Below are 15,322 nucleotides of genomic sequence, written 5' to 3'. Positions count from 1 at the left end.
GCCAAACTCTATCGTCACACGACTTCCTGTGGTGATCGGGCACATTTTATTCTGGGGTCAATTACTCCTTTAAGGCACTCTGATATCTGACCAAAGCCAGCCACAGAGTGGCGAATGACAAAGCATCATTTATGGAACTCTTGCTTCTTTAGTAGCTCAGCTCTAACTTGATCAGTAAAATCGTTAGATATGTGTTGTGATAAAATGTTTTACAAGCTAGAGCAGAGTTATTTAATGTGATTCTATCGCCAACCTGTTATTTATACAGAGGACTTGGCCTTCACTTTCTGTATGATCGTCACAATATGGCTGCAATATTGCTGACTAGGCATGGAGCTTTAGTCTTTACACCATTCATTATTACATGTTCTGCTTGAGGTTGTATTATGCAGAGAATCACAGAGATGAATGTGTTTGTTCCCCCCCCCCCCCCCCCCACTCATTCTGAACAAGTATCAAGGTTTAATTCTTTTGTGCACAGCTTGGATTACGATTTGGATCTGGATTCAGAAATTCTTTTGACCAATTCCTCATCATTAGGCATATACAGCACAAATGTATAATTTTCTTATATTATTTATATGAGGGTGAAATATCGGGATTTCCTCCATGATAAAAGTCATACTTCATACAAGACGTTATGCATGATTTCACATTATTTGATAGCAGAGGTTGCAGTATTTGTTTTTCTATGGTAACCTGCCTGATGCGACAGGTAAATTTTCTTTTACCAGTCTAAACGTTTCTTTGCCCTACAAACTTTGTCAACAGCTGCCGTTTGGGAGTTAAAGATGATAAAACAGTTGCTGATATAGGCTAAATCCAAATATAGGGCCTACATCAGAAGACAAGAATTTATTATTTTGTGCTTTAATTTTTGGCAGTATATAGTATAAATCTGAAGTGTTTATCTGTAATATGTTGCTAGCTGTTCTCATGATATTTTTTATTCCATTGCATTAAGCTTCTCTCTTCATGAAATCTTAAATTCATGTACGTGTCAGGAAGTGCACCCTAAATGATACTTTAACACTGCAGACTGACTATTCGTGGGGAATTGAAATCATACATCTGAGAGATATATTGAGATGATTTTGTACAATATAGAAGCTTGCAGTATAGTTACCACAAAGAGCATTTATAACCCTACATCTTCTTCATGGCAAACACTTGAGAATGTCACAATGACAAATATCATGGTAGACATTGTCCATGGCTGTGGGTGGTGGCAGAGGCGCTTTCGCTGCAGCCTAAAGTGCCTGAAAACTAACATATGCTGGAGTTGAGCACATGGTTCGCTGTGGTGATTTACTTTTGATTTTGAACATTTCACCATGGAAGTTGAAAATCATAAATATTATCTCTTGAAAGGCGGAAATGATAACCCGCGAGATGCATATCATTTCCACCTATCACGAAAAAAAACATTTATGATATGCAACCTTCACTGTGTAATACCCTCTGTTTAATGATTTGAATCATTACAACTGCACATAGGCCAAATAATAGCCTTTTCGTGTCAGAAAAAAATTTGAAACCAGGTTGGCATTTATGACTGGATCATAACAGTCTAGCCACTCGAGACGACTTACATATACAGACAGCTGCCAGCAGCTTAACAGCCAAGTCTGGAGGCTCACAGGTTGCGAACACTGGCTGGAGAGCATAAAAGGCAAAGGTCAAGGCCACAATGGCTTGGGCTGAAGGTCGGATGATAATTAGGTTGACCTGAAACAAAAACACAAAAACTTCATCAATCACGGGTGAGGATACTGTACCTGCTGCTTCGTTAGGGCAAGACTACGCATTAAATTTTGACTAAAATCAAAGTTTATTTTAAAGTACAGCATCTCTGTAGCTCCAGCTTTACTTCTCGCTCACAGCAAATATACTGTTTTATTTTACAGAAAACTTGGCAAATTGACAAACGGACAAACAGACAATTTTTGACATATGATGATTGGTATGATGGTTTTTCTATTTACCTACTTATTTATTCGATTGGTGTTTTACATTGTACTGTAGAATATTTCACTTATAAGAAGGTAGCCAGCATTATGGTGGGAGGAAACCGGGCAGAGCCCGGCGGAAACCCATGACCATCCACAGGTTGTTGCCAGACCTTCGAATGCACAATGCTTTTTCTATTGTACAATACACTGTACAAGACAGGTGTCACATATTCACTATATACCTACCAACCTGAACTATCATATAACTTCATAGTTTTTGTGAATTTTCCTTTCTTTATGGTACTAAAACTCAGACAATATCATTCATCAAAAAACAAAGTCATGGTAAATTTGATTTATGAACTTTGTTTAAAGTGGCCCAAGGGGGCCTCCGTGGCTCAGTCGGTTAGCGCGCTAGCGCAGCGTTTTGACCCAGAAGCCTCTCACCAATGCGCTCGCTGTGAGTTCAAGTCCAGCTCATGCTGGCTTCCTCTCCGGCCATAAGTGGGAAGGTCTGTCAACAACCTGCGGATGGTTGTGGGTTTCCCCCGGGCTCTGCCCGGTTTTCTCCCACCATAATGCTGGCCGCTGTCGTATAAGTGAAATATTCTTGAGTATGGCGTAAAACACCAATCAAATAAATAAACAAATAAATAAAGTGGCCTATGGGTTCTCCAGCACCCCACGACTCAAGCCTTAATTATCAAAGTCATCAGTGTCCATATGTCCAAAAAAAATTTTGAATCCAGAAATGAATTGATGTTACACACCCAGTTCTCTTTTTGCATGGTCATTTCTCTGTTAAAAAATTTAAATTTTTTCCTCAGGGCAAATAAATGTTTTATATCTGCAAAGGAACAATCGAGCTGGAAAGCACAGAAGCATCTTTTTGCTATTTTAGACCTAAACACTAATTTTTTTCTGGAGAAAATTGGTATGTTTCCAAGGGCAATCGGGATGCAAAACTGAGACATATGTGATAAATGATAAAGTCATAGAGTTATTTAGACCCTAGAACTTTGGACTGGCAGGGTGAAGAGAGAAGGAAGGTGTAAACATGTACTCATCAGTGTTCCAATCCAATATCAACATCAAAAACAGGTTCAACATCCTTCTTAAAAAAACAATTTTCAGCTACACTTATTTTCTCTTTTATCACACAGGTTAGAAAACAGAAAAACAAAAACGGATTAGTGCTTCGTTAGAGTATAACCAAAACACCATCTCCCTTGCTGTTTAATTGGCTACATTTATGCAGCCTGAACAGGCCAGTTTTGGTCTCTAGCCAGAACTCCATGGAAGTCATTAAACCTAACAAGCTCCTTAAATTCCCTTGTAGACATCTGGAGAGTTGGCCATTCCCTGGCCTAGGTCTCACACCCTGCCCCCTGCCAGACAACCCAGCCTTAGGCATTCCGTTGTCTCATCACTAGCACCCCAGACAGATACCATCCTGTTTTCAGCCGCCCCATGCTGCAGGATCACTCATCAGGGTGTCTTCTTTCTTACACAAGTCTGCTTTTTCGCTCACTCAAAACATTTCAAAGTGATAAAAAAGTCAAAAGTTGTGCTGGAATATTAACCCCATGTCATCACCTATAATCTGAGTTTACAGTTCCGCCAAGAGAATGCCAGAGATTCTCCTGCTGCACTTGGTGCAGCACAGTTCACTGCGTCCACATTCGCTGCGCTTATTATCATGCAACCTTTTCACATGTTGGCAAGATGTTTACTCTTGAAAGCAAACTCTGGGGGTATTATTCTATGTAGAGTAATAAGATTAAACATTTTGTGAAGCCCTGAAATTTGCAAACCTGACCAAATCAGTTTTGTTTCTAAAATCAAACTAAAAAGGGGAACAAATTGCACTAAAAATGGCTCTCTCTTCCTGAGAGGGGATCAGGAATTCGGATATGTATACGCCAATGCTACGATTTCAAAACAACATCAGTTGCAGGATGTGCAAACAGCTGTACTATATCAACCTTTGTTTGATTCCCAGAGCTTGTTTACGAGTATCATTTTACAGTACTAGTATAAACCTAAACCACAGGAGTGCTTCCAAACAATTCCAATTGTTATACCAAGAACACTCTGCCAGCTTACAACAGCAGAGTGCACCTGTTTATAAAGCAGGTGGGTGCAAGTGTTATAAAGTGTAACAAAAGGACTTTTGGGAACAGAAAATAGTCAAAGGTTGTGAAATAGTTATTTCAACAAAAAACATTTAGAATATTTGCTTTTCTGAAGAGATATTTTAATGTTTGTTTTTACTCAAACAAGCCAAACATGTGTAAATCCTTTTCTGACAATAATGAATTTTCCCCCCCAATTTTCCTTTTTTTCTGAATTAATGTTACATCAGAAAATCACAAACCAGTTCAACGTTTCATTCTTTGGTGCCAAGCACCAATTCATTACAGTTTGTGTCTGGATCTAGTGGTGCTTTGGATCTGGATCCAGAAATTCTTTTAACCAGTTCCTCATCATTAAGCAGACCGAGCACAAATGTATAATTTTCTTATATTATTTATATGAAGGTGAAATGTCAGGATTTCCTCCACTGATAAAAGTGATATTTCATACAAGATGTCATGCATGATTTCACGTTATTAAGTCTGGGAAGGCTTACAGCTGGAGCATTGCTTAAACTTGTTCAAATGCACAAAAACATGATGTCGTCAAAATATAAATAACAAACAGAATATTTCACAATGAAATTTGGAAATATTTTTCTCTTGAAAGGTGGAAATGATAACACACAAGACGTATATCATTTCCACTTTTCACGAGAAAAATATTTAATAACATTCAACCTTCACATGTTTATTTGTACTCAAATAAGTCAAAAATGTGTAAATCCTTTCCAGAAAATAACAATTTTCTCTCCCCGCTTTTTCGTTTTATTTTTTTTTGTAAGGCACCAATCAGCGAATTAATGTTACATTAGAAATTCACAAACCAGTTTAGCATTTTTTATGTACTTTGCGGTTTTACCTAGTAATCAAGAGTAATTCACTTGATGAATTGAAGTGAACCTCAACTAGTTCCTGTCATGTGAATCTTGGAAAAGTTTCTTTACAGTACATGTAAATGTAAATCCAACACAACTTACTATTCTACGGCATAAGTTACCAGTAATCCAAATGGCACGGTGACATTATGACAGTTTGACACTTAACGCCACCTTGGCAATATTTCAGCCTTATTGTGGCTAACCATGCAAGGCATTCAGAGAATATCGATATCACGCCTGACTCAGCAGTTTGTAAAAACTGCATAATGTTCAAGTTATGTGATATGTTCAAATACTGACCTCTAAACCAAAATAAAGTAGAATGATTGACACTCTCACTATACCTCTCCTAACTTCTTACAGGAGAGCTAAAAAAGGAAGTTCATGCGCTGTTTTGTTGAAAATGAAGTTAATTGTAAATTGAAATCACCAGTGGAACCAAATAACCTGTTTGATATCACTTACAGTTTCATCTCTCAATAAATCTGCACGGATTCTTAATAGACAGGTTTAGACATTTGGTTTACTTTTCAAATTTTATAACATTTAATTTTTATCTCAAAATGCCATTATCAAAAATCAGATGCTACCAGCACTACACATTAATTTTTTGTACAACATCATATTACCCAGTTTTACTACTCTTTCTGAAGTTTTATAGGTTAATACATTGTACACTGTTTCTCCCCTTTCTGTAGCGCTCTATTATGTTGCTGTTCTGCTACCCTCCTTCCCTCTGCTACCCACTCTGCTCAGTAGTGATACAGCTTGGGTGAGTAATGACAAGGGATCAGGTGCAAAGTGTCAACCCACTTCACCACGGCCACTAAGTACAATGTTAAACCCCAAGCACCCACTTACCAGGGCCACTAAGTACAATGTTAAACCCCAAGCACTCACTTACCAGGGCCACTAAGTACAATGTTAAACCCCAAGCACTCACTTACCAGGGCCACTAAGTACAATGTTAAACCCCAAGCACTCACTTACCAGGGCCACTAAGTACAATGTTAAACCCCAAGCACTCACTTACCAGGGCCACTAAGTACAATGTTAAACCCAAAGCACCCACTTACCAGGGCCACTAAGTACAATGTTAAACCCCAAGCACTCACTTACCAGGGCCACTAAGTACAATGTTAAACCCCAAGCACTCACTTACCGAGGCCACTAAGTACAATGTTAAACCCCAAGCACTCACTTACCGAGGCCACTAAGTGCAATGTTAAACCCCAAGCACTCACTTACCAGGGCCCCTAATATCATGTTTGTCCATGGCTGCTGTAAAGAGGTTGTAGGCGTCTAACCAATCACATCTGTCTATACAAATGTGGGTGAGATCTGTTTCTCGTCTGGGAATCTGTCTGCGTTGAAGTCTTAAACTCGGGTTTTGCATGTATTTGGAGTTGGATATAGTGAAGAAACATAATGTAGACAAAATCCACTGCTCTGCAAGATAGCCAACTGAACATTCATCTACTCTATACACACTGAACAACAACAACAACAGCTCTCACTTACCCAGAGTTGAAGAAAGGCAAGGAATGGACCAAAAGCCTCCATGATGTAGGCGTAATCTCCCCCTGATGATGTGATGGTTGTCCCAAGCTCGGCGTAACATAGCGCTCCAATCAAAGAGAGTAATCCACAAGCTGCCCATATTATCAGTGATAAACCCACCTGAGCAATGAAAATATGTATATTATATAAAGAAATCCAAAAAGTTTTAACATTTGTACAAATTTTATATAAATGTATAAATCGTCCCATAATAATAATAAGAAAATAAAAAAAAAAAGACAAAAAACATGCTCAATCAGCTACATGCTATTTACGGCCCACGCAATTTCGTACCCATGCTGACTTACCATTCACAAAATCAAAGATCAAAAGTTAAAATCCATTTCAAGCTGGTGAGGCTGTGGAGACTCATGCATCTTTTTAATTTGATTTTGGCAATGAAACTACATTGGTTGGGCTGGTCCATTTCAGGGCTTTGCAAAAAGTCATGCCCTCCAAAAATGTTTGACAATGTTCATGTTTGCAAACATCTTGCAAACATGAAAAAAAATTGAAGAAGAGCAAGTTCACACCCTTTTATAGCTAAATGTAGCAAAGTCCTGTTGCATTATGTGACCTGTCAGAAATCTTAACCATCTATTTAACATTACATATACTAGAACAAGGGTGAAAAAAAGCTTCACAAAACAGTTACTTTTTTGACGACAAACATTGGAGAAAATTGAGAAGTTGTGCACTTCAGCCCCAGAAGGAAAGGCAGGTCACTTGTGTCTCTGGTACATGGTGTTAAGACACGTGATCGGTAAATTATGTTACCAAAATATACCAAAAACATTAATAAACTTCTCTTTTTTACCTGAATATGAAGTGTAATACAATAATGACAGATAGTTTATTTATTTTATTCACATCTAATGTTACACAGTCATTTAATTACTAAGACAAACTTGCTAGGTGCTGGCTCCAATATACATGTAGCCTCAAACAGAGAAGCTCTGAGATATCCCAGCCTGCATTGCCCATGTGGTTTTGGTACCAATATTGAAGAGGTCCCCAGTAGGGCCCTTCTATTAATAGTCTGGCAGATTATTTCCCTAAACACCACAAGTATGACATTTGGGTTACATATATCCGAGAGTCACATGAGGTCATCAGGTACATGTACTTGACAAAGGTCATCTCAACCAATAGGACGAACAAAATCAGGGGCTACACCCAAAGGAAATAACAAACCCTCTCCCAAACCAAATAACCCTGTCTCAAAGTGAATAAACATTTACCAAACCAAATAATCATGTCCAAAACCAAATAAGCTTCTTCTCCTAAGCTGAAGAGGCTTTGCTGCAAGTTGCTTCATTCAAATACATGTAGCTAAGTTTACAAGCTGTTCAGTCAGCTGGTAAGATCCTTGTTTGACAGAACTTTATTTGGTTTGAGAGATGCATATTTGGTTTGAGAGTTGCATATTTGGTTTGAGAGATGCATATATGGTGTGAGAGATGCATATATGGTGTGAGAGATGCATATATGTTTTGAGAGATGCATATATGGTTTGAGGGATGCATATTTGGTTTGAGAGATGTGTATATGGTTTGAGAGATGCAAATATGGTTTGAGAGATGCGTATATGGTTTGAGAGATGCATATTTGGTTTGAGAGATGCACATTTACAAGCAAGTTTACAAGCTGTTCAGTCAGCTGGTAAGATCCTTGTTTGACAGAACTTTATTTGGTTTGAGATATGCGTATTTGGTTTGAGAGATGCATATATGGTTTGAGATATGCGTATTTGGTTTGAGAGATGCATATTTGGTTTGAGAGATGTGTATACGTTTTGAGAGATGCATATTTTGTTTGAGAGATGCGTATTTGGTTTGAGAGATGTGTATATGGTTTGAGAGACATATATGGTTTGAGAGATGCATATATCGTTTGAGAGATGCGTATATGGTTTGAGAGATGCGTATATGGTTTTAGAGATGCGTATATGGTTTGAGAGATGCGTATTTCGTTTGAGAGATGTGTATATGGTTTGAGAGATCCCTATTTGGTTTGACAGATCCATATCTGATTTGAGAGATGCATATATGGTTTGAGATATGCGTATTTGGTTTGAGAGATGCCTATTTGGTTTGAGAGATGCATATTTGGTTTGAGAGATGTGTATACGTTTTGAGAGATGCGTATTTTGTTTGAGAGATGCATATTTGGTTTGAGAGATGCATATATGGTGTGAGAGATGCATATATGGTGTGAGAGATGCATATATGTTTTGAGAGATGCATATATGGTTTGAGAGATGTGTATATGGTTTGAGAGATGTGCATATGGTTTGAGAGATGCTTATATCCCTATTCGGTTTGGTAGATGTTTAATTGCTTTAGAAGACTATTGGTAGTATTTGCCTCTGATAAAGATGTATGGCTGTAATGGGGTTGTAGGATGATCATACAACATGTACAAGCGTACGGTCTGGGGAGAGTTTGCTTCTTTGCCTGAGCTTAATGGATTTGGGGCAAACACAGTCACCCCACTGTGACAAATCACGCATATTAAGAAATGTGAGAGAAAAGGAAAAAAAATCTGCAGTTTCAACTTTTAATGTTCCAAAGATGTCAAGAGATTCAAGGCCTTAAACTGGGACAAAAGAATAGTTGAAACTTACTCCGCTTATCTTACATGTATATACATGTATGTACAGCTTTTCAACACTGAGAGCTCATTGTTCACAATTTGAGAGTTAAGACAGCAACATCCTGAATGAAGATTTTACAACCAGGTGGTAAGATCAGAAATCACCATGGTAACTGTACATTAAAACATACATCACTGTGACACTTTGACACCTGAAGTACAAAAAATAAGCAGATTTGAATGTTGGTCGTTTCAATGATACAATCTGACTTGTAGAATGAGTTCCACGCTGTCCATCCTTTACACAGGAAAACACGCTCCTAAGGAAACGTTCACGAGTTCAAACAATTAAAAGCACTTGGTATACATAAATAAAAGAATACTGTAGTTGACCTAAATTTTATCCATGACTAAGTTTTACAGCCTATACATCTTGCCTGATTCTGAGATCTTAAACAATGCAGTACTGTAGTTTGTTTGTAAGGTAGGATGATTCCTAGTGGAAACATTTATGTTTCGGCACCTAAAGTAATATTAATGACTTTTGTTTGCTTCTAAAAATGTACTTTTTGGTGCAAATGTTTAGGGCATATGCAATGTTCATCATATAGATTCCAAATTCAGACACAATCATCTTATTCTGTTAAAGTATTAAAAATTGGCATTGATCAACAAATAAATAAGTAAGTACTCTGAGTAATCATGATCAAGTGATACAAAAAAAATCAATTAATTAAAATTAATAAATTAATAAAATTAAGTAATTTGCCACACTTAACTTTCTTGACTTAAATTGCAGACTCTAACTGGTTTACATCATTTATTAAAACAAGTAGTTTGGTGAAACTGTAAGCTATGAAACAAATGAAGCTGTAAGCTATGAAACAAATGAAGCTGTAAGCTATGAAACAAATGAAGCTGTAAGCTATGAAACAAATGAAACCTGCGTTCAAGTCTAATGACATGATGAAGCTGCCGGCCACTAAAACTATGTGGAAAATTTCATCAACACAACCAGAAACCTGTCGCAAAAGATCAAACTTTATGCGAAGATCTTTGTGTTCAGAAAAGCCACTCATTTGTCAGCACACCAAATTGCTATCTCAAGGCGATGCAGTTGAGCTTATATATATATATATATATATATATATATATATATATATACACACACACATATATCCATACTCTGGTGCACAGATTAGCTCTAGTGTGTTCTAGTTTTACAACTTTTTGTGTTGCTGCGTGTTCCAAAAGGTGTAATAAACCTGACAGAGAATCAGGATCGTCCAAACTGACAACAAGGTCACTCAGATACATGATCTGGCAATCAGTTAGTTAAACAGCTAGGTCAAGGTCAGTACATTTCCTGTGAGATAAGATCCCACATCAAGTGAATGTGGACAGATCTGAACAAAATAAATCCAATTATGCTGTAATTATATCTACAATCTTACTGGTCACTAATTAGGAGAGATACAATATTATCATACCCACTGTCAGAGTAAGGCTGTCCAAAATCTGTTTTACCGCTAGTGTAGGGCTGCCAAACATCTGATTTAGCAAACACTGCCTGAGTAGGGTTGCCCAAAATCTTATCTTAATCTTAATCACAACCCCAAACCACATACAGTCGATTTATTTACCCACTGCCAGAGTAGTGATGTCAAAAATCTGATTTATCTACCCAAGAACAGGTCAGACAGAAACCATGAACTAACTTCATGTAGAAATCAAGACCTGGTCACACAGAAACCTGGAACTAACTTCATGCAGAAACCATGACCAGGTAACACAGAAATCTGGAACTAACTTCATGCAGAAATCAAGACCTGGTCACACAGAAACCTGGAACTAACTTCTTGCACATATCAAGACCTGGTCACACAGAAACCTGGAACTAACTTCATGCACATATCAAGACCTGGTCACACAGAAACCTGGAACTAACTTCATGCACAAATCAAGACCTGGTCACACAGAAACCTGGAACTAACTTCATGCAGAAATCAAGACCTGGTCACACAGAAACCTGGAACTAACTTCATGCAGAAACCAAGACCTGGTCACACAGAAACCTGAACTAACTTCATGCACAAATCAAGACCTGGTCACACAGAAATCTGGAACTAACTTCATGCAGAAATCAAGACCTGGTCACACAGAAACCTGGAACTAACTTCTTGCACATATCAAGACCTGGTCACACAGAAACCTGGAACTAACTTCATGCACAAATCAAGACCTGGTCACACAGAAACCTGGAACTAACTTCATGCACAAATCAGGGCCTGGTCACACAGAAACCTGGAACTAACTTCATGTAGAAATCAAGACCTGGTCACACAGAAACCTGGAACTAACTTCATGCAGAAATCAAGACCTGGTCACACAGAAACCTGGAACTAACTTCATGCAGAAACCAAGACCTGGTCACACAGAAACCTGAACTAACTTCATGCACAAATCAAGACCTGGTCACACAGAAATCTGGAACTAACTTCATGCAGAAATCAAGACCTGGTCACACAGAAACCTGGAACTAACTTCATGCACATATCAAGACCTGGTCACACAGAAACCTGGAACTAACTTCATGCACAAATCAGGGCCTGGTCAGACAGAAACCATGAACTAACTTCATGCAGAAACCAAGATCTGGTCAGACAGAAACCATGAACTAACTTCATGCAGAAACCAAGATCTGGTCAGACAGAAACCTGGAACTAACTTCATGCAGAAACCATGACCAGGTCACACAGAAATTTGGAACTAACTTCTTGCACAAATCAGGACCTGGTCAGACAGAAACCAGGAACTAACTTCATGCAGAAACCAAGATCTGGTCAGACAGAAACCTGGAACTAACTTCATGCACAAATCAAGACCTGGTCAGACAGAAACCTGGAACTAACGTCATGCACAAATCAAGACCAGGTCACACAGAAACCTGGAAATAACTTCATACACAAATCAAGACCTGGTCAGACAGAAACCATGAACTAACTTCATGCAGAAACCAAGATCTGGTCAGACAGAAACCTGGAACTAACTTCATGTAGAAATCAAGACCTGGTCACACAGAAACCTGGAACTAACTTCATGCAGAAAACAAGACCTGGTCACACAGAAACCTGGAACTAACGTCATGGAGAAACCAAGACCTGGTCACACAGAAACCATGAACTAACTTCATGCAAAAACCAAGACCTGGTCAGACAGAAACCAGGAACTCACTTCATGAATCATACCTCCCCAGGTAGCCTACCTGACATTTTGCATTTTGAATTAACCTGTGAGGCAGTCACCCATGAATTAAATCTACCAAAAACTCTTTAAATAGGCTTTGCAGCATGTTGTTCAACTTTTATTCACAGTACATCTGTATCTTAATATGATTAACATGCAATAGATTTTTTCTGGTAGTTATTTATTTATTTATTTGATTGGTGTTTTATGCCGTATTCAAGAATATTTCATTTATATGACAAAGGCCAGCATTATGGTGGGAGGAAACCGAGCAGAACCCTGAGGAAACCAATGACCATCCGCAGGTTGCTGTCAGACCTTCCCACGTACGGTCCTGGTAGTTACAAACACTGACACTAATCACTGTTGATGTTAACCATACATTTACAAGCACAAAAATAGTATTGGCAATAGATTAAGACATAAGGCTAGATAGATCTACAGGAGGTGTTGAAGGATACAGAATCAATTCTAATTGGCTGGTGTGAGATAAAGGGAAGTTCAGGCTAAGTCAGGTCTAAACTGAATTTTAGGTACAGCAGATTTATTCCAACATGACCAACTAAGGCTGGAGATTTTAATACCAGAAACTCTCTCAATGAGAATCGATTCTGTATCCCTTAAATTTAACTAAACATGGGTGTTATACTGGGACAAGCCTGTTGCAAATTCTGATTTCAGCTAGTACCTATCTCTGTGTTCACTGGGTTAATCTTATTCATGTTATACGTGCACTAGAAATTTAGCAACTCATACACAATGAGTATTCACTCTCACATTATTATTTTTTCCTGACTGTCCTCTGTTAATCCTCCTTGCTCATGGCGTAGGAGGGTGTGGGGACTGAATGATGGAACAGACAATTTAATATCAGTGTAAAATTCCTCCATGATCTATACACAGCCTAGTAGTGTTTAAAGTACATATAAAAAAGAAAGATATGAATGCACCACACACAACAATACAAATATATACTTGATCAGTTCTGTTTCTGTTTCAGCTTCTGTACAGGGCCTAAATGCAGATAACAGATCAGTTAGTAATTTGGCAAATTAAACAGATATGTGAGCCTATACACTTTGCTCAGTCTTAGGCTTTGTCTATTTCATATTAATGATACTGTTATTGATTTTGTTATTGATACTGTTAATCATGACATCAGTTCATTATTATTATCAACAACTCTTTTCTACATCAACACTTTGTACATGAATTTTGTAAAAAAAAATCAATTTAATCAGTATAAAGTTTATTAGGTAAGGAATTTAATCCCATGCTTTAATCTTGCAACTGAATAGCAATATATCTCATTAACTAAATTACATGTACTTTATAAACAAACACAACAACACAGAAAACTTAGAAATAATGGAGGGGGAAATTATGGCATGTAAATGAGGATTAACCCACAAATGTTGAGTATTTAGTGAAACAAGCACTCATGGAGAATCTTTTCGAGAAACCTTAGACTCCTGAACGGCCAAATCTAACTGGTTCTTCCACATGACAATTAACTGCTTCGTAAAGTCAGGAGCGTAACTTGTTCAGGATTTTCGTTATCTTTCTGAGGCCAGCTTGGAAAAAGTTGCTAGCTACCAGACAGTGAATTTTAAAAAGGGAGCTAGTAAGCACTTTCAATAATAGCCCTTGCTTGTCAGATACCTAGTGAAGTATTTATTTATTTATTTATTTGATTGTTGTTTTACGCCGTGCTCAAGAATATTTCACTTATCCGATGACGGCAAGCATTATGGTGGGATAAAACCTTGCAGAGGCCTGGGGAAACCCACAACCATCTGCAGGTTGCTGACAGAGCTTCCCACATACGGACGGAGAGGAAGTCAGAATGAGCTGGGCATGAGCTCACAATGACTGCATTGGTGGGAGGCTCCTGGGTCACTGCACTGTGCTAGAGTGCTAAACTCACTTTTACGTAAGTGTTCCGTACGACTTATATTAACCTCACAAAAAATTTAGTGAAAAAAAAAACAGGCTATTTTAACAACAATCCCACAGGAATATCAGCATGCTGATTTTATTTTACTAATTAACACAAAAAGTAGAATTTTTGTTAATGATTCATAGAGTTTACAAAATAGCTAGATGTATATCTTATGTCTGATTAAGTCAATGGCAAATCTACTTTGTGTCAGCAAATCTCTGTCTGCCAATGGCAGCAGAGCGTTTAATGTAAAACCAGCTCACTTGCTGCCACAAATCAATATCTGTCCATGAATCTGAAGTAATGTATTGCTAGTTAAAGGCCATCTCGTCCCTGAGGCCCATTTCCACGTGGCTCATACTTGTTAAAATCAAAACCAGCCATATGTACGTTCAGCTACATTTTTACTCCAGCGACTTTCTGGCCATGATACAAACTGCCCACAGCTACACATAAACAGTACTTGACTTGAACTGCATGTTTGTGTTTTCACGATACTTACATGAAAGCATCTCCACTAATGAATACAGATAGTTGCATTAGAAAGAACGTTTGGTCCTTCATTTATTTCTCAATGAGACACTTGTCTGTATGATGCAGCTTGACACCTGTATCATGTAAATAATGAAGAGTAAAACAAGACTGACACTGGACGTAGATACCTATGCCAGGTGTAGGCTGATGTAACGCCAGGCCAACACTGGGGTAGACACCTATGTCAGGTGTAGGCTGATGTAACACCAGGCCGACACTGCACATAGACACCTACGCCAGAGGTAGGCTGATGTAACGCCAGGCCGACAATGCACGTAGACACCTACGCCAGGTGTAGGCTGATGTAACGCCAGGCCGACAATGCACGTAGACACCTACGCCAGGTGTAGGCTGATGTAACGCCAGGCCGACACTGCACGTAGACACCTATGCAAGGTGTAGGCTGATGTAACGCCAGGCCAACACTGCACATAGACACCTACGACAGGTGTAGGCTGATGTAACGCCAGGCCGACA

At 38.4% G+C, this 15,322-nt stretch overlaps 1 protein-coding gene across 1 annotated transcript in view; it reads right to left on the bottom strand.

Annotated features, from left to right (window-relative positions):
* LOC135475174 (large neutral amino acids transporter small subunit 1-like) overlaps positions 1-15,322 on the bottom strand; it is a 43,300-nt gene that overhangs the window by 19,309 nt on the left and 8,669 nt on the right. Inside the window, exons 2-3 of the mRNA XM_064754962.1 lie at positions 6,490-6,648; positions 1,593-1,728 (exon numbers count right to left, since the gene is read on the bottom strand). Of these exons, the coding sequence (XP_064611032.1) occupies positions 1,593-1,728; positions 6,490-6,648 (295 nt within the window). The remainder of the gene's footprint in view (positions 1-1,592; positions 1,729-6,489; positions 6,649-15,322) is intronic.

The sequence above is a fragment of the Liolophura sinensis genome, chromosome 9 (genome assembly GCF_032854445.1).
Source record: "Liolophura sinensis isolate JHLJ2023 chromosome 9, CUHK_Ljap_v2, whole genome shotgun sequence".
Lineage (NCBI taxonomy): Eukaryota > Metazoa > Mollusca > Polyplacophora > Chitonida > Chitonidae > Liolophura > Liolophura sinensis.
This window is presented reverse-complemented; position numbering and strand designations above follow the sequence as displayed.